At 35.4% G+C, this 20,218-nt stretch overlaps 1 protein-coding gene across 1 annotated transcript; it reads left to right on the plus strand.

The window, feature by feature from the left end:
* The first annotated feature begins 6,068 nt into the window (after positions 1 to 6,068).
* Positions 6,069 to 17,122, plus strand: LOC107613155 (uncharacterized). The gene is made up of 12 exons (XM_016315014.3): positions 6,069 to 6,383; positions 6,570 to 6,900; positions 8,109 to 8,280; positions 8,737 to 8,786; positions 9,662 to 9,754; positions 9,850 to 9,938; positions 11,803 to 11,881; positions 12,314 to 12,396; positions 13,507 to 13,585; positions 14,418 to 15,144; positions 15,548 to 16,157; positions 16,359 to 17,122. The coding sequence occupies exons 1-12, from the start codon at positions 6,352 to 6,354 to the stop codon at positions 16,498 to 16,500; spliced, it is 2,487 nt and encodes an 828-aa protein (XP_016170500.1). The 5' UTR covers positions 6,069 to 6,351; the 3' UTR covers positions 16,501 to 17,122.
* Positions 17,123 to 20,218: the final 3,096 nt, after the last annotated feature.

Genomic DNA, 20,218 nt, shown 5'->3' on the forward strand with positions numbered 1-20,218 from the left:
TGGTTGTGATGAGTTGAGAATTTGGAAAGGAATGATGAGGAAATTATTGGATTATATGAGAGTGTGCGGAGCCTATATCTCCGACGTAGCAGATTGCTCTGTTGCATGAGAAGTTGTATATGAGAGTGTGCGGAGCCTATATCTCCGGCGTAGCAGATTTTTCTGCTGCATGAACGGTTGTTGTTGTTTCCTTCTCTATTGCATGAAGTGTGCGGGGCCTATATCCCTGACGCAGTAGACTCCCTACTGCATGAGTGTGCAGGGCACTATATCTCTGGTGTGGCAGAAAAAGATATATACATCCGGGATGATGTGTCGGGTTGGCATTTACGGACCGACAAGTGATATCACGAGCCAATAGGATAGACATTTATCATATGCATCTACTATATGCTTGTTTGCTTTGATTACTTGAGTTTGCCTAAATGTATAACATGCCTACTTGCTTCTTGAATTACTTGCTGTATTTGAATATTAACTGTGTATTACTAGCTTGCATTATCTGTGATTGTCTGGTGTTGGGGAGGTTAGATCGGCGGTGGCGATGGGATCGCACAGAGGTTAGGGTGGCGAAGGCTGTGGAATACAGCGGTGTGACTAGTTTTAGTTAGAATTCTCCTAAGTTTAAATAATCCAGTTTATGGTTTAAGTTATTTATTTATTTATTTATTTATTTTATTCTAAGCTTGGATATTCGTATTCGATGTGAAGTTCTAGGATTGCTTTCGGCATCCCGGAGCCTTACATCTTACATATTAGGCACTGTTACCATACTGAGAACTTCCGGTTCTCATTCCATACTTTGTTGTTGTTTTTCTGGCGCAGGTTACAAATCCACCTCGGTGAGATTGCGGAAATGGTGACAGAGCGGAGTATGGTTCCTCCTTGGTTTATTTCTATTTTACTTTTGTTGTAGTACTTTCTCTCACCCTTTTGCTTTAGACTTTATGGACTTAGAGGCTTACTTGAGAGCTAAGTTGTATAAGCTGTTTTAACCCCAAGATTCTGTATTTTTCTGTTTGTAACTAATCGGCTTAAACTCCGCAAGCTGCGGCTAGTTGCCTTATGATTATTATACTCTTATATTTATATATGTTCTATTCTCTTGCATCTATACCTTGTGTCTTGTACGTTAGCTTCGTGTGAATGTTTTGTGCTTTTGTAATTCTGTCTTTGAGCTTAATCCTTCATCGGGCTTCTAGAATATATTATTTCCTTGTATATAAATATGTATAAGCCTTACAATTATCGTAACCTTTGATTAACCTTTGCTTTACGGCTAGAGGTAAGGCTTAGGGTAATTAGGGTGTTACAGGTCGCGATTTTAGGCCAATTTTGGGCCAAATCCAACTCATTTTTGAAGTATTTGATGCAATTCTCAAGGAGGATCAAGGGGAAAACAATTAGGAATAGAATAGGAACATGTTTTAGGTCATTTTTTAGAGAGAGAAGCTCTCTCTTCTTTCTAGAATTAGAGTAGATTTAATTTAAATCCATCTTAGATTTATATTTTGATACTTGTTTTGATTTAGTTTTCTCTACAATTCCTTGTTATTACATCTTTGTTCTCTTAATTTTACTTGTTATTCCTCTATTTTGTTGCTTTTGATCTTATGAACTCTTGTTGATTTTGATTTTCATATAATGCAATTTTATGTTTTCATGTCCTTTGATATTTGCCTTAGTTATTGTTATTGTTATCTTGCATTTAGTAGTTTTAGATTTCATTATTATTGTAATTTTATCATACTTTCCTTTTATGCCTTCCAAGTGTTTGTGAAAATGCTTCTCTTAGTTTTAGGGTAGATTTTCACATTCTTGGCTTGGAATTAAGTAATGAAGGTGACCTTGATGTCATTAATGTCCGAATTGAGTGACAATTTGGAGATTTTAGTTAATCTCGTTTCCATTAACGTGTAAGACCTATGGATTGAGGTTGATTAAGCCCGATTGACTTATCTCACCATTAGAGGTTGACTAATTGGGTTTGCTCTTATAATTGTCATGTTGTGGTTAGTGACACAAGAGTCGTTGATGTCCAATATTGATTGGTGATTTAGGGTTGTTAGTTGTTTTTGTTTCCATTGATGAGTAAGACCTATGGATTAAGACTGACTATGCCTATTTGATTTTCTCCCGATGACAGAGATAAGTAAATGAGATTAACTCCAGATAATCACCATGTTTATGGTCAATGACTTGGATAGGAACGATTCTCAATCCTAGCCAGGAATGTCTTTTAGCATTTATACTTCTTTAGTTGTTGGTTTTACTTTCTTGCCTCCTTATCTGTAAACCCCGCCTCTTATACTCATAACCGATAACACGCATATCTCATTGCAATTCCTTTAAGAGACAATCCGAGGTTTAAATACTCTCAGTTTTTATTGGTTTGTATTGTGACAATCAAATTAAACTTTGATTCGGGTCATTTATTGATTTAGAACTATACTTGCGATATAATTATTTTGTAAAATTCCGGACCGACATTTGGCCCACGTCAGAGTTCCCCTTGAATTTAGATTGAAAAGGCTAGCCACAAATGCCAATTTGATTGCTATATGCAAGGATTGCAGGAAGAACTTCAATTTGATCAACCTATACTTTGAGTATGGTGTTTTAGAGCCATTTGTTATTGATAACAGGGAGGACGATGTGGTAAAAAAGAAGCGATCCCAAACTAAGAAGTAGCACTCTCAGCCCACTAAGCTACCCTCTCATCTAAAAACATGCTCTCAATCCTTTGAGCAATCATCTCAATCCATCAAGCTACCTTTTTAGCCCACCAAATTACCTACTCAGCCTACTGAGCTACCAAGTCAGCCTAATAAGATACATACTCAGTCCATTAATCCATTATCTAAATCTACTGGACCATCATTACAACCCACCAAAAAAGTAGTTGAGCCTAGCAAAAGATCATTTCATCCCACAAAAAAAGCATGAACTCATTTACATCAACTGATTTAATAATGCTTGTACATGTATTTGACAAGGATGCCATGTATGCATGCAATCTCAGCCATACAAGATAAAAATGATGAAAAGACTGAGGAGTACTACCATAAATGGTTGATGATGGAAGTGTATAAGAGAACATACCGTTCTAATGTCAATCTAGTGAAGGCACAAGATTTGTGGAAAAAAAAATACCATTACTAGCTCCTGTCCTACCCCCCAATTAAGTCGAAACTCGAAAGGCCTACAGAAAAAAGGGGGAAGAGACAAGGATGAACAACCTCTGAATCGAGAACGAAGATGAAGATAAAGAGAAAGTACAATCTAATCAAGTGCATGTACTGTGGTAAAGTTGGCCACAACAAAAGAGGTTGTGCAAAGAAAAAACATATGGATGTTGCAGAACAAGCTAGACAAATGTAGCTGCAGCTTGCACTTGTTAAAGAAGCTGCCCCTACCGCAAGTGAACCAGACACTAACACTGATGGGCCATCTCATACTACACTTGCTCCAGTTGCACCATCTATCCTGCCAACATTGCCTGCACTTCCACCAGTCCAGTCACAATTCGAGATCACAATAAGCCAACCAGAAGGCTTCCCATCAACACAAGAGATCCAATAGCCCATCAAAGTTTGTGAGGTTGTTTACTTAGTAATTTTTCTTTAAGTGTCCTTGCTTTCATCTAGTTGAATAATAACAATTTTTCACTGGATTAAAGGAAGGCCATCCAAATTGCATGTGATTAAAGGAAAAGCAAGAATGAGTGTCTTTTCTAAACCAACTGCAGCTGCAGCTGTGGCCATTTCTGTTGAAACAATCAAAAGAACAAGTTATACAACTGCTAAGAAGTTGACAAGTTTCATGACATTTGTGCCAACTCCAAGGTTCAAGCATCCAAGAAAGAAAGATAAAGCTGTTTGATTAGGAACATGTGTTTTGTCTAAGGTTGTTGCCTGTGTTTTGATACAGGACTATGTAAACAATGTGATTGATTATCTTGCTTTGTTATTGGAACCTTTTGTTTAGGTCTCTTATGTTGTAGCCCTTTGTTTAGTTTCACTATATTATAGAACCTTTGTTTATGTCTGTTATGTTATGGAACATTTGCTACTTACTATGGTATATCTACTAAGACAATATTATGATTATGATTATACTTACTAATGAAGACAATGTTATGATTTATACATCTTTTTTTTGAATTTATATTTATGTTATAAACATTACCATATTGCATTTTTAAGCAACCCATTAGGCATAATGGACAGCAACATATTGAATTAAACACAATTAGGTTTGAACAACTAATTTAAGTGATAATATCAGTTTATCATTACATATCAACTCATTCTATGTCAAAAGTCTATCAACACCCATAAAGCACAATAACATAACACAATATCACTACTAGCTTTACTTGAACAACCATGATTAAAAGTGATCCACTAATAACAGTAGCTGCAATAATTGCAATTGACATGTACATCATTAGCATTTTTACCCTCCAAGCTGTCCGCTCTCTATGATATATTCACTCTCCATTCATCATAGTCATTGCCAATCTCTACATCAATTTCTGCATCTGCTATTCCACCACCTTCTGCCACTCATTTATATTCATTATCATCAACCTACCTAAAGTCATTGTAGTGGCTTCCTTTTTATATTTTTAGAGAAAACAACATCAATAACCCACAAACGTAGGCAACATGATGGACGATGATGGAAATTTTTATTTTAACTAACTCACCCGGTATCTTTCACATGCAGTGGCGGAACTTGAAACAAAATTTTGGGGGGCCAGATAGAAAATAATTGTCAAAATGTTTTTGATATGGACCCCATTTAAGATAAGCTCGTCTAATCTCATCTCTCTGGTTTGGGTGATATTGTCAAATTTAAAGCCATTTTTCAATATCTCGTTCCAAAAAGTTAAGGTTAAAGTCATCAGATGTAACTTTTTGAACTTTTGAAGGTTATACTTATATCTCACTTTTTTCATGATTCATTAAAGTAGAAGAACTATCTACAGGTGTTGATATTATAAAATTTATATGTTTTCCTTCTTAAATATTAGCATTCCTCTTAAAAAATGTATCAATTCTTTGATTTTTCATTATTGTTTTATATAAAAATTTGAATATATATCCTGTAAAATATGTAAAGAAGAAGTTAGAAGGACAAATATTAAAATTTATAATATTTATTGAATTTTTTTAATCAATTTATACAAATACAATAATATTAATACTTATTGAATATTCTTTTATTTTTTATCATATAAAAAATTAAATTAAATAAATAGTAAAATATAAAATAATATTAAATTAAATAAATAAAAAATATCTAATTTTTTATATTTAAACTTAAAGATAGAGAGAGTATTGTTTATTGAACTTATTAGATACTTTAAGTCATAGTAAAGTATTTAAGTCAATTGAACTATTTTTTATCTTTTAAAAAGTACTACTAAATTTTTTATAAAAAGTTTGGGTGGCCCCCCCTTGTCTGAACTAAGCTCCGCCACTGTTCACATGTATGGAACAACATATCTGAATTCTGTGCTGTTCCAGATTTCTTAATCAAAGTCTTCAAACTACAGAAGCATGTTTGGTCCTTGATCTTCTTCCTCCGTCCATAAACGAGTTAGAACCATGGCTATCATTAGATTGACACGGCAAGTCTCCACCGTGGCCTCTGTTCCCTAACTCCATCATGACAACGACTCAACAAATTTACTTACTACTAAACATACAAGGTCGTCTCACTAGAAAAATAAAGTTATTTATGCTTGAGATTGGAATCAGAATTTCTACATTGAGTCAAATTTGAGTTAATTTGATAAAACTTATCTTATTAGTATTAATATTGTAAGATTTAAAATGTGTCACACTGTTAGTTAACGTTCTGCATAAGAAAATATGGTGAAACGTTAATCATGTCATCAGTTTAGATGACGACAAAATAAATTTGACCAAAATTATTATTTTATGAAATCTATTTTAATTAATTTTATCTTTTGAAAATTAAAATAGGGCTCGAATAATCTTTTAAAGACAGATTTAATTATTAAACTCCACATAGACCTATCTCCTCAAATTCTATGCATTATCCTTGTGATTATAGTTTTGTGATTTTGTCTTTTCTTCTAAATCTTGTTCCGTTCTTTTCGGGCGTTCGCCTCACATCACACCTCTCCAACAACAGCCCCCCTCGTCACCCCATTTTCATTTTATTTTTTCTTTATTTCTCAAATTACTTTTTCTTTCCTTATTTTTATTATTATTTCTTACAAAAATTAAGAAACACGAGACGTAAATTTTAGAGGACGAATCCGCTGTGCAAATCAAAATTTTGAAACCCAAATCCAAAAACCAAAAATCCCTCAAAATGGCATTTCATGTAGCTTGTCCAATTACATGGTAATGGTAACACGCACTCTATCAATGCACTCTCACCCACCACGCACTCTCTAGTTTTTAGTTCGCACCCTTTCAAATAAAACTCTGCTTCTCACTTTTTCGCTTCTTCAATAATTTATTTCATTGTTCTCGTCTAGCTCTTTCCCACTCTTTGCGTTTTTTTGGTTTTTGTTTTTATTTTTTCAGCCGCAGAATCTGCACCTGTCCGCTAGGGTTTCTGCGCGGCCCGAAGAATGAGCAGCAGGACGACGTCGTTTCGAGGCTCCAGGATTTTCTCCGTGATCCCACCGGAATTGCGGGACTCGACGGTGGCGGTCTCACGGTGCAGGTCGCTGTACCGAAGGTGGTGCTACAGCCGCAGCCTCCGCCACCACGCCAGGTGCTACCATCTGTTGTGGACGAGGCAGACGAGGCCGCGTCGGTGCAGGCAAAGAGGGCTGCGCTGCAGCGGAAGGGGGCCGCCGCCATGGTTGCTGCTGAGGAGTATGCTCGCCGATTTGAGTCCGGGGATGTCACGGTGAGTGCAATGCCGGTTGGCTTTTGTGTTTGGATCCTGTTTTGTAGAAATGCAGACGGAAAAATTGCATCATTTATCTCTACAAGTTCACGAGTTTCTATGTTCACTCTGTATTTCTTTGTAAGAAACAATATCCAAACACAGCCTTAAGGTTGGGAGTTGGCAATGGTGGTTTGATGAGGGTTGGTTCGATTGGGGTTTTCAGCTGAGGGGCTTTGAGAATTTAATGATTCTGTTGTGTGTCTGTTTAATTTTCACTTATTTTTGATTGGCATGTTTTTCTCTGGAGTGCTGAGTTGTGTGACTGAAACCTGGTAATGGGGATTGATTCTTGTTATTCCAGTTCTTGGATTTCTTACAAAATTTTTCCTCTACAAGTTTCCACTGTTGGTTGTCAGATGAAATGGAAAAATCTTTTGACGTGTTATAGTATATCAGTAGCACTGGTTATTGGACATTACGCTTTGAGCAAACTATACAAATTCCTCCCTGCTACTCCTTCCTATTGGTTATATAAAGAATTAAACATGTGATTCTGAACATGAACTGCATATTTGTCACTGGAGATTGAATACTTTAGCTATAGTTACTTTTCACCCCTCTGTTTTGGTATCTATATGGCAGACATAGTTCTACGTGTAGCGATTAAATATAAATGTGTGTGAACCACGAGGGAAATGAAGATATTAAAGTCTAAATAAAATAGCAGTGTTTGCGGTTCATTCAGTCTTAACAGTGAGGATTTAGTTACATAGTCAATTGTGTGTAGCATTGAGTTGTCTGGTGAGGCTCTGACCTTTTCTTCTTCTGCTACTCTTTCCACAATCCTTTGTGCAAACTGCAAATGTAATGGTCATTTTGAACGCTTTATTTATTATTTGAATTACTACCAATTTTGAAAGTGTGGCTTTTTCTGTTTGTTCTTTGGAGTAGTCTTACCTAGCATCATGCATTTGAAGTTGTTTTGGAAAACTTGTTGAAGTTTTCCCCTTCCTTGCCATATATCTTATTCTCTTAATGAATTATGTTTAGGTCTAGGAAGAGTGTTTTGATAAGAGCAACCCTTAGGAAGAATTTTTCCCCACCCTGCCTTCAAGTATATTTAGTATGAATGTATTCCTGGTCAGTCTTTGTAGTTTGTTATTGTTCTCAAGACCTTGCACTCTTGCCTTTATTATTACCAGTATAATGTTGGTATAAATAAACAGGATACATCAGGAAATCACACTGGAGAAGAACAGGGTCAATCAAATGTTTTCTGTCGAATGTGCAATCGTGTTGAAAATAACGGAAGTGAGAGAGCCAAAAAGATGCTATCTTGCAAAAGTTGTGGTAAAAAATACCACAGGAACTGCCTGAGAAGTTGGGCTCAAAATAGAGGTACGAATATATGTTTGTTCATATCCTGAAGGTTTGTTATGACAAATACTTCAATTATGTATTGTGTGCATACTTACCACAACTACTGTTCCCTTGGACTTTTTTATTTGCACAAAATGTTTTGTAAATCAAATCTTAATATGCAGAACTTTAATGAATAAGGAATAATCTAAATAAATAAATTCCATATAATATAATTTGATTTAGATTTAAATTTATTTTTTTATGATACCTTTTTTTAATATTTAATAATTTTCTCGTTAGATACTTTCCTATTTTATTAATTTATTTTAAATAAGTGTTATTTGATGAAATATCATATATTATTTTCATTAATTTTATATATAAACTTCAATATTTAACATTATATTAAATTTATGTTGCTATATTCATAGTATATATTTTTAATAAATCATCATATTTGTGCATGGCCTCATTTTCTTTTTCCTTTTTCAGATTTATTTCACTGGAGTTCATGGACCTGTCGATCTTGCCGGATTTGTGAGGTGAAAATGCTCGCATCTTTTTCACTTATTTTTCATCACTTCCATGTTGAAGGCTCTTCTGTTGTGTCTTCATGTGAACAAATGATTGCTTTCAGTGATTCTGCTCTCAATTTAGCAATTGTATTTTACAAAATCTGTTTTCATACATCCTTTGTCAAAGATTTTGTAACTTAATCTTCTGGATTCTATGATTTGTTCATTATTCTTCTCAAATTGTTTCTTTATTTATTAGGTTTATTTTCATGCCAATGGAAGGTAAGGTTTGGATGTTTGATGAAATGAACAAACAGATCAATTCACACAATAAACAAAAGGGATATAGTTAGCTTTTGGTAGGAGATTGTATATAATGGAAGAGCCTTACTTTATATTTTATATACTTCTTGCCCGAATTCTGTTGGTTTTATCACCCTCATTCAGTCTTGCCTCTTTAATATCCTGCTGTTTCTCATGCTTGTTATGTATTCTAGTGTGGGTGGCTAATACCGATGATAGTTCTGTTTGTTATGTTGTGTTATTATTGAAGAAGGATATCCTCCCATCTTGTATTATTCTTCTCTTTTTGTTAATGATATTCTTCTATTATTATTATTTTTGAAGTTTTCTTATATGCTGCACCTCTCACTATCACTATAATTCAGCTTGTTTTCAATTTCAATATTTATATCTCATTTTTGGCAAAAAAAGGTTCCCCTCAAATTCTTAACTGTGAAGTTCTATAGTCATCATAGTGATTTCTTCCTGTCTGCACTTCTTGATTGTTTATTTAACGGAGTTGAATGTCTTAGCTTCTTAGGTTTCTTGAGATAAGTTGCTGCTTTAACTAATTTTTTGTTAGTTTCCTTAGTATTTTGTTCCATATGTGAACCTTCCAGGCTTGCAGAAGAACTGGAGATCCAAGCAAGTTCATGTTTTGTAAAAGGTGTGATGGTGCCTACCATTGTTACTGTCTGCAACCTCCTCATAAGGTAGGAAGTGTATAATGTGTCAGTGCAATCACTATTCAACTTATAGCACTTTCCAGTATGAACAACCATCTCATTTTTGTTTTTTCATAATTTAGAATGTTAGTACTGGTCCCTATTTGTGCCCAAAGCATACAAGGTGTCACAGTTGTGGATCAAATGTCCCTGGAAATGGACCAAGCTTGAGGTAAATATTGGTAACTTTAGAGTCTGTTTGCATATTTGTGTTATTCCATAAATTTGTTTCTAATTCTGTTATTTCTTTTGAATTATGATATACAAGCATGTTTCGAAACTTCGTAAAAAGTTGTTTGTTGTTTTTGGAGGAGAATTAGCGGTAAGGACCACTAGTAAAGGTGAGTTAAAAAGAGGGGCCAAATATGCTAATTATTGATAACGACCATAATAAATTTTATTTAAAGAGAAGGATCATGTTATTTTCATTAAGTTACAATGTTACCTTTCAATATAGCATTCCCCTCTCATCTATCATATTCTACCTTCCAAAATTAAGTTCTTAAAATTCACAGTTTCACTACCTATTCATTATATCTGATTATCTGTATTCCATGAACCCAAACTCAGATTCATTTTATCCTATCATCAGGGATTGGATGAACCTTTCAGCTTATTTGTAATCCCACATTACGTTTGTGTGTTTTATTTATTTGGAGAAGTCTTTCACTTTAATCAAATACATAAAAGATGAATAAGTATAGGCAATTAACTTTTTATTTGCTAACATTAGTCATTTTTTATTATAAAATTATTATTTTAACTCTTATGTTTTGGAAGGTTTAAGGTTTTTAAGGTTAGGATTTAGAGTTTAGAAATTAAAATTTAGAATTTAAAATTTAAAAATTTAGGATTCAAAAAAGTTGACTCCTAATTGAACTCGATAAAAGATTAGTAACATTCCATAAGCTTTTCATCTAGAAAACTCATTTATCATCGACAACTACGCACATAGGCTAGCTCCCCAACTGATGAGATTTTTTAGATTGATGGAATTAGTTAATCCAAAATCAATTATAGCTATATATGTGAAAACAGACTCTTGGCTAGAATTTCCTCGTTACAGCACTTTGATACCCAAGAAGATAGGTTTTGCGGAAATCGGGTGGGGGGCATTGAGCATAAAGGTGGAAAGAAAGCTCAATTACAATGGGAATGAATGATAACATTAAGGGATATCATGGTCATTTATAAATTTCTTTTGGTCCTTATTCGTAAATAAATTTTATGAGGTCCTTTACAAATAATTTTAGTTTAATTGGTCCTTTTCACTAATTAATATGTGCTAATGGTCCTTTACGATAATTTTTCTTTTTTTTTTTTCTCCACCAAATAAACAGAAACTTTTCAAAAGGATTGTAATTTGTTTTATAGAATTTAAGCTTCAGTGGGAAAAAGGTTAAGTTGGTTTTGAGAATTATTAGCTTATAATCTATTTCTACAATACAGAGTTATTACAAGATTAACCCTGACTAGTATATATTATAGATTGAAGGGGGACCCTTGGAGCAATGATTGAGTTGTCTCCGTGTGACCTCATGGTCACAAGTTCAAGATTGGAATCAGCCACTGATGCTTACCTTATGTTAGGTTGCTTACATTACACTCTTTGGATGCGGCCCTTCTCCGGCCCTATGTAATGCGGCATGCTTTGCCCTACCCCCTTTGTTATATATTATAGGTTTAGGGTTCTGTACCCGTTGAGTATTTTTACCAACATACAAGCAATTTTTTTAATACAATCCAAATGGAATCGAATTATCCTGGAAACCACTTTCAACATACATAAATTGATTATCATATAATTGATTTTGTAGAAAAACAAGTATGCAAATAAGCAAGTATTGAAATCAGTTTAATCTTTTATAAAATAAGGTATAATCTTTTGCTTTTCGAAACAATCACGTAAACCATGACCTTTCTATTATGCATGACTGTCTTAGTTAGTTGACACCCTTAGGCCCTAGGAATGTTGTTACATGAACACTGAAGCTCAGTTTTGATTTCTTCACCATTGTTTCCTTTAATTTCTCTAGGTGGTTCCTGGGATACACCTGCTGTGATGCATGTGGAAGATTGTTTCTGAAAGGGAACTACTGTCCTGTTTGTTTAAAGGTATTGTTTATTTATATTTTGATCTGGATCTTATAACCGGCTATTATTTGATCCTAAGTTCACGAAATGTAAATACACAGTCAATTCTGTGATTATATGTTGTTTTGTCGATATGGTTTCTGTTTCTAGTCATTATGAACATGATTACTATTGTAAGACATTAAGTCATAATTGATATCATTATGGTAAGTTCTAGGAAAATCTAATTTGTGATTGTTTGTCTAATTTTGGAAGGAAGTTATATCCAGAATTTTTACTGTATTTAGGTGATTACATATTTAGAATTTTGAACTACCTTGGTATTTGGAGAATGCACTTACGTATTGATAGTTTCTCATGTTAATTTACTCTTGAAAATAGGGTTATTCCAGAGTGTGATTTTGAAGAAAATTCAAAGTTGAGTAGATCTTGTTATCTTTGTATGTTTTGTAGGTTTATAGAGAATCGGAATCAACTCCAATGGTATGCTGTGACATTTGCCAACACTGGGTACATTGCCAGTGTGATAATATTAGGTTAGTATCAATAAAGATTTTTGGTAAAGATAACCTTACTTGTATTATGTTCTTTTTTTCCTTTGAAATTGTATGTATTTGTTTAGTTATATTTTCATAAATTGGTTATTTAGTTTTAACTTCGTAGTTTTATATCCCCCAATGCGAATAGTGCATTTAGATTTTAATAATGTGATTGAATAGCTACTTACTGTTATCGTATTCAGCAAAATTGATATTAGCACTTTCCATTAAAAAAAGCTCTTAAGTGATTGCAGAAGAGACCAGGGAGAGGGCTGTGGGTTGGTGGAAGTGGCTTCTTTTTGTGAAAAAGCTGCTTGTTCTAATTTGTTTTTTTCATAAGAGAGAATAAGATAGCAAGGAAAATATTATGTGCAGGAATTAAGTCGATTACCTGCAGCAGAACTAGTTTTACAGTGCGGTTGGTGTGGTTTTCTCCCCATGTTTTATTGTTGGTTATTTTGTTTGTTTGTTTTGTGGTGCCCAAGCCCCCCTCCCCAGTGGCAGGTAAGCTTAACAATAGTTTAGTAACAAATGGAATGTAAGGGTTTTCTTTTGGTTTCTTTTTTTTTTTTTGGTTTGGTTATTTGGGGGGAGGGGGTGATCAAAGAGAAGTTCTCTATTTGGAAGTATAATAATATTTAGGTAGGGAATGTAAATTAGGGGAATGGTTTTCCATCTTTCCCTAAACTTGGTGATGTGCTATCAAATGAATTCTAGGGAGCTCTGATAGCAGTTACTGTAACTGCTTCAGACTATACCAGATAGTGTGTGTATAATTACTGCCTTGAATGCTACAAAGGTTAGGGATATTTGAGAAATTTGTTGCTTTCTTAGACTCAACTACTAATATCTTCAATTATACCTCCTCTCTTCTTTTACATTTGCTAACTTAATATTAATCCCCTATTTCATACCTAAAGGCTAAAGCCAAGTAGCTAGAGGCCCAGTTCCTATCGCATTATCAAATACTTTTTACCCGTTTGGATCTATTTTGTTAATGAAAGAACATCCAGGATGTGTTTTCGCTATAAATAAAGATGCAATGTTTCTTTTCTGCTTGTTAGCGGATTTGGCTAGTTAGTTCACCTTGGAAGACATGTTTTGCAGTGACGAAAAATATCAACAATTTCAAGTGGATGGAAATCTTCAGTATCAATGTCCTACATGCCGTGGGGAATGTTATCAGGTATGCAGTGTATATTAATATTTATGTGTTTCATGTGTTGTTTGATCTATGTAATTGACTCCGTCTAGTGGAAAATGACTTGATTGGTTGTTTATTCTTTTTATTCATACATATGTCCATATATTATTGTGGCTCAGCCTCCATGGAAAGAACTCCTTGGAATGAAGCAACAGCATCGACTAATCAGTTTCTCAGTTGATGGGATCTAATATATTAAATCCCCAAAGTGGTCCCTGATATTCATGCCATGCACAGATTTGGTTCTTGAGGTTCCAATTGCACTAATATTGTCCCCGAGATTGATCTCTAGGCGCCATAGTGGTCCCTCGACCCCTCTCTGCCAGCGACTCAGCAAATGGAATGATGAACTGACACTCCAATACCCTGGTCACTGGTGAAACGACGTCGTTTGCTTTTGGCGCCCGATGAAAGTAGATGCGATGTCATTTTGATATATGTTGGCATCTAAAATGGTTTTCGCATATATCAAAACGATGTCGCATATGCTTTCATTGGGCGCCAAAAGCAAACGACATCGTTCCACCAGTGTCCAAGGTGGCATTGGATTGCTTCACCTAACTCCACTTGCTGAGTCACTGCCAGAAAGGGGTCGAGGGACCACCATGGTGCCCGAAGATCAATTCTGGGACGATAATAGTGCAATTGGAACTTCAGGGACCAAGTTGGTGCATGGTGTGGATCTTAGGGACCACTTTGGGGATTTAGTCGGGTCTAATACCTAACCTGGATGACAATATTGCTTTAAAACTCTTTAGATTGAGCATGTTTGGTCATTATTCCATTATTTATATATCCAATTATTATACTCCAGATCAAGAATCATAAAGATGCTGTTCAAGAGCTTTGGAGGAGAAGAGATGTAGCTGACCGAGATTTAATTGCCAGCTTAAGGGCTGCAGCTGGTTTACCAACTCAAGAAGAAATCTTTTGTATTTCACCATATTCAGATGATGAAGATAGCGGGCTTCTAAAGTTAAAGAGTGAATCTGGACATTCCCTGAAATTCTATATGAAGAACTTGTCTGGTGACTCAACAAAGAAGATGAAAGATTATGGAAAGAAACATTCAAGCGGAAAGAATGCTAGGAAAAAGGATCTAGAGACATTTATTGATAAAATTGATGCACAATGTAATCTTGAGGGACACAGTGGATTGAAATCTTTGCATGGGTTGGATGATGATATCCAATCCCATGAAAATGAAGTTCCCAATGTTTATTCATCACCTGCTGCTGGAAGCATGAGTCAAACTGAAGGATCTTGCCCTGTTAATCAGCCAGTGATTTTGAGACACAAATCTGTAGATGAAGCAAGCATTTATGATGAAGAGAGGAGACCTAGAGTTGTTCGAATTAAAAGCAGCAAGGCACACACTCTTGATAGTGCAGGGGAGAGTGGAAAGCCTGCTGATATGACCCAGAATGTGAAAGGGAAGAAGTTGGTTATAAATTTGGGGGCACGTAAGATTAATGTTTCTTGTTCTCCACAGTCTAATTCATCAAGCTGCCAAAGAGATCAAGCTGTGATTGCCCATCATGGTATGCATCTCTTCTCAATTATTTTTCTTCATTTATTTTATTTTATTTTTTTGGCAATAGTGACTTCGAGTACGAGGATTTTAGGATCTTATTGTGTGAAAGTCGGCTGCTGCTCAATCTTTAACCAACATGGCCCTTTCACAAAATCTATCAAAATTTACTTAATTACAGCAATGTGTGCGTGCAATATCCATGCGCTCGCTGCACATACATTTGAGTGATATGATAACCCGTTTCTGTTTCTGTTCTCTTTTAAGTTGTGACTTTTTATTGTTTGGATTCTCTTTCTGCGAGGTTTGCGCACATGTGTGTCTGAACACACAGACATGCATATATTAACATAGTTTGGACTTTTACTTCTAAAATATCTAATGCAGCAAAAATTGGTTCATGTCACTTGCAGGAAACAGAATTGACTCTGGTCAATCACAAGTTATAAAGGGTTCTGTAAGAGAAGGAAATGTAATCAAATTGGGAAAATTTAAGCCAGAAATTTCTGAACTGAATTCAACCTCTGTTAGGGGTAGTGGTAGTCTGTCTGATGGATGTGAAGCTGTTCCTTCACAGCAACCTCACATCATGCTGGGTAAAGATAGTACTGATGGAATTGATCAAGTTGGAGCCGTAGAAGATATGCCTCAAAGAGGTGAAAGAATGTTGACGGGAAAGTTTCCTGAAGGCGGGTCTCATGCAGATAAAAATATTAATCAGATGCCTTCACATTCTTCGACGAAAGATCCTAGAACTTCACTAAGATTTAAACTCAAGAAACCAAGCTTTGAAAACGGAAAAATTCCTCATCAGGACAAATCTTCAATCAAGGGACAGAGGTCTAAAAGGAAGAGGCCACCACCTTATATGGAAAAAACATCATTTAATGAGGATGATGTAACACAATTGCATCAGGACAATCTAATGGATGAGATTATGGATGCCAACTGGATATTGACGAAATTGGGTAAAGATGCAATTGGAAAGAGAGTTGAAGTTCATCAGGCCCCTGACAATTCTTGGTTAGCTTATTTTATTGCTCTTTTTTAATCACTTGACAGTAATAGCATGCACTAGTGATGCTGGCAATGTCAGTCATGTTTTGTTAATTTAGTATTATATGAATCTTGCTATATATTTCTCTATGCTTCTTGCCTCAACTTTTTTTGAACACATGCCCACTTTATTAGATACGTTACCTTTTAAAACCTTCTAAAATGCAGGCACAAGGGAGTGATTACTGACATAATTGACGGCTCTTCAAATTTATATGTCACTATAGATGATGGAAGGGTGAAAATCTTGGAACTTGGGAAACAAGGGATCCGTTTGGTTCCTCAGGAACAGAAGAGACCAAAAACATGAATGAAATGTCCACTCTTGGTAATTAGGTCATGTGGAGACTTTATATTCATTGAGTTGCAGCGAATTTAATGTTCGAAGCCTCCAGTTAGTGTGGGTTTATACAGATGTTGCTCCCACTGGTGGTCCTGTGGTTATTTCTGCGCAAAGCATTGTTGGAGCTATCTCACTTTTGTTTAAGAATGTAACCTTGTCTTACCTTCCATTCTTTTCCTCACTGCGAGTTCATCAGGCATAGTTTTTGTTCTTTTCTGCATGTGTCTAGCTTTCATAGATTAGCTTCTACCTGTGGTTTAGAATAGGGGGAGAAAGTGCAAGTATTAGATGTAAGACCATTATTACTTGTTCTGAACTAGCCTTAATGGAATGAGATATTTGTCTCGATTGTAGATCCTAGGGCATTGGCTTAAGTTCATAAAATGCTTGTAACGATCATGCATCGATAAAGCATCAGTAGTTAGTAGATATAGGTTGATTAGGTCTTGGTTATGCTGCTCTGTTTAAAGCTAGATCTTATTTTGCCGTTTGTTTTCTTAACTTTTGGCACCCATTTTGTTGAACCTATATTGCAATCTAAATACCAAAATGCACTATCATCGAATTATAGTGCAACATTATGTTACTATTTTTCTTTTATTTAAATTTTTGGTACTTGTAGCTCATCCTTTGTATATGTATGATTGCGCATTAGAAATTCAGGTTTTAGTGGAGGAAAAAAAAATTATAATCCCCCAGAGTTCACTATTTCGCTTTGACTTGTATAGAATCCGTATATAGTTCAAAGTGTAATATCTTCTGCATAAAAGCATGAAGTTTATGCATTCTCAGAACTATTAATGTATAGTTAACTGGCAAACTTGTTCCTGGAAATCATCACCCATGTATTTATAATTGTTAGAGATAGATCTCATATTGCATCAACCTATCAGCTTTTTGGGGCTAAGGCTAATTCTATGATGAAAAGACTTGTGTGGAGAAAATAAAGAGGAGTCAGGAATGTATAATTTATATTAAAAAATTAATAAAAATAAAATGGAACATTTTTTTAGCTAGATATTGAATTATCTATTAAAGAGAATTTCATTCTTTTCATATTTTTTTCTCTCCGCCATAATATGCACCGTATATCCATTGGTTCGATACTAGTGAAAAAACTGAAATGGCAAACATGTGCTACGGAACTAAGGGTTGAATCAAAGCTTTGAGAAAATTTTGAAGTGTCTGAGACTTTAAAAGGTTTTTCAAATTGATCATCTAAGAGAACTTCAATATTTACTATATATAGTATTTACAATTATAATTGAATGAGTCGATTATAATCTGCCTCTTGTTTCTTTGAATGGAACTTATGAGCTCTGATTCCTCTATTTCCGAGACTGACTTCCGCCCTCCGGAGGAGGAAGATTTGATGTCAAGAAGCACCAAAAAAATAAAAATGAATGCAGAAAACATAGGCGCACAAGGGAGAGAAGGTGTTTTGGAAGAAGTAGGAGAAGGTGACCAAAGGAATACTGAAGGAAAAAAGAACCAGACAGTAGATAATGACAAATCAGAATTGAGCAAGACGGTTAGAAGATCCTACAGAGACATGGTTGTGGAAAATGGATTTGGATAGCTGAACTCGCAAGAAATTGTAGAGATGGTTTTAGAAGACTACATCCCGGATGATGTCGGCATAGATCCCCTTAAGGAAGATCAAGCACCCCTCAATCATAAACCTACAATTGATGTCCTTTGGAGGAATATGATGATTGGTGCAAACCATGGAGACTTTCTTTAATAGTTAAACCTCTCGGTAAGACACTCAACCTGCAAGCGATTGATAGATGAGTGCAAAGACGTTGGGTTAAGAAGGGTCTATAAGGGTTATGGATCTTGATGGGAACTTTTTCCTGGTCAGATTTACTGATCAAGATGATTATGCCCATGCCTCTCTTTGAAGGCCCTTGGATGATAGCAGACCATTACCTGCTAGTTCAGAGGTGGAGGCCCTTGTTTATCCCTCATGAGATGGACGTGCAAAATATTGCGGTATGAATTCGTATTCCTAATCTTCCAGCTGAACTTTATAATAAATTTTTTCTTTGGAAGGTTGGAAAGTCCCTAGGCACTATGCTTAAGGCTGATGAGTTAACAACTATCCTTTCTAGAGAGAGGTTTGCTGGAATATGCGTTGAAATTGATTTACGAAAGCAGATTATCCTGTCCTTTTCAGCCCTTGGAAAATATTTTAACATTGTCTACGAGGATCTACATCAAATTTGTTTTAATTGTGACTGATATGAACATAGGATGAAAAATTGTTTGGACAAGGTGATTGGAACCACCAGCATAGGAGGACCGGCAATGGAAGAGGGAGACAAACCTAACCAGAAGGAAGGTAGCAACGGTCAGGAGACAAATCAGGAAAGGCAGAATTAGCAGCAACACCTGGAAAGGAAAGAAAATCCTAGTGAGATAAATCAAGAAATGATATCTCCAAATTTGGAGGAAGCAAAACCAAAGGGGAAAGATTTGCATAACAACTCTACGTCTCTACCAATCAGGAGGAAATAAATGAGGATCAAGGGAATAATCCCTTTGGACCATGGATGATTATGAAGAAAAATCCAAGGAGGATCAAGCCTAAAGCCAAAAATTTAGGGAAGAAAAAAAAAGAAAGAGCACACCAATCAAGATTCCAAATCCTTGCGGAAGAAAATCAAGAAGCTAATATAGGGGCTGAAGAAAAGGAACCCAGTGTCATTCAAGTAATTAATTTGGCAGAAAATAATGGTAGCCAATTGCCTGAGACTAGCAAAAAGCTAGGTACTAACCAAACAGCCAGAAAAGGAAATGCCATATCATCCCAAAAACAACAACAGAAGCAAAAGAACCCTATTCCCATCATTAAAGGAAAGAATACTGCCATATGAAAGAAGACAGTAGCAGCTCCTAAACATGTCAAAAAATCTGTGTAGATTTAGAAGATCATCACAAGCACCTCAAATAATCAGGACAACAACCCCTTAATACAAGTTATTCAAAAAGAAAAAGAAGATAAGCATAAAGAGTACTGGAGACAATTTTCCTACCTCTAAACAAACAGATTGCTAGAATAATAATGACATGGCAATTCATCTTGGAGATCATATGGACCATACTACTCAAAAACTCATCACTAACATCATGGGTGGTGGCCAAAATCAACAGATCATCATGGAAGGCGATACAAAACCCCCGGACTCAGAAGCTTGCGTCTAGTAGCGCACCAGTAAAGGATGCTTACATGAATGAATCAGAATCACAGATGATGGAAAAATCTCCACAAAGGGTAGAGAGGGTGGTCCAAGCCACTGAAGGCAAGCCCATAGGGGCAAAAGTCTTCTGATGAATTTAGCGAGTTTCTTTTCCTATCTTTTATATATGGTTATTATGAATGTTTTGATTTTGAATTGTAGAGGAGTCTCCTCCAAAATATTCCCTTTTATTATTAAGAATCTAACGTATCATCACAAACTAAAGTTGTGTGTGTTACTTGAAACTCATGTCTCATGGTCTAAAGCTGAGGGGGTGATCCAAAAGCTGGGCTTTGATTCTTGATGCATTAGTAAAGCTAAAGGTTTTGCCAGAGGAATTTGGTGCCTTTGGAATAAGCATGAGTGGAGCATTGAACCCCTTAATATTCAGAAACAATTTTTTCACATGAGGATTAGAGATAATGAGAATAGAAGCTAGTTTT

The sequence above is a fragment of the Arachis ipaensis genome, chromosome B8, assembly GCF_059453495.1.
Source record: "Arachis ipaensis isolate K30076 ecotype BB chromosome B8, ASM5945349v1, whole genome shotgun sequence".
Lineage (NCBI taxonomy): Eukaryota > Viridiplantae > Streptophyta > Magnoliopsida > Fabales > Fabaceae > Arachis > Arachis ipaensis.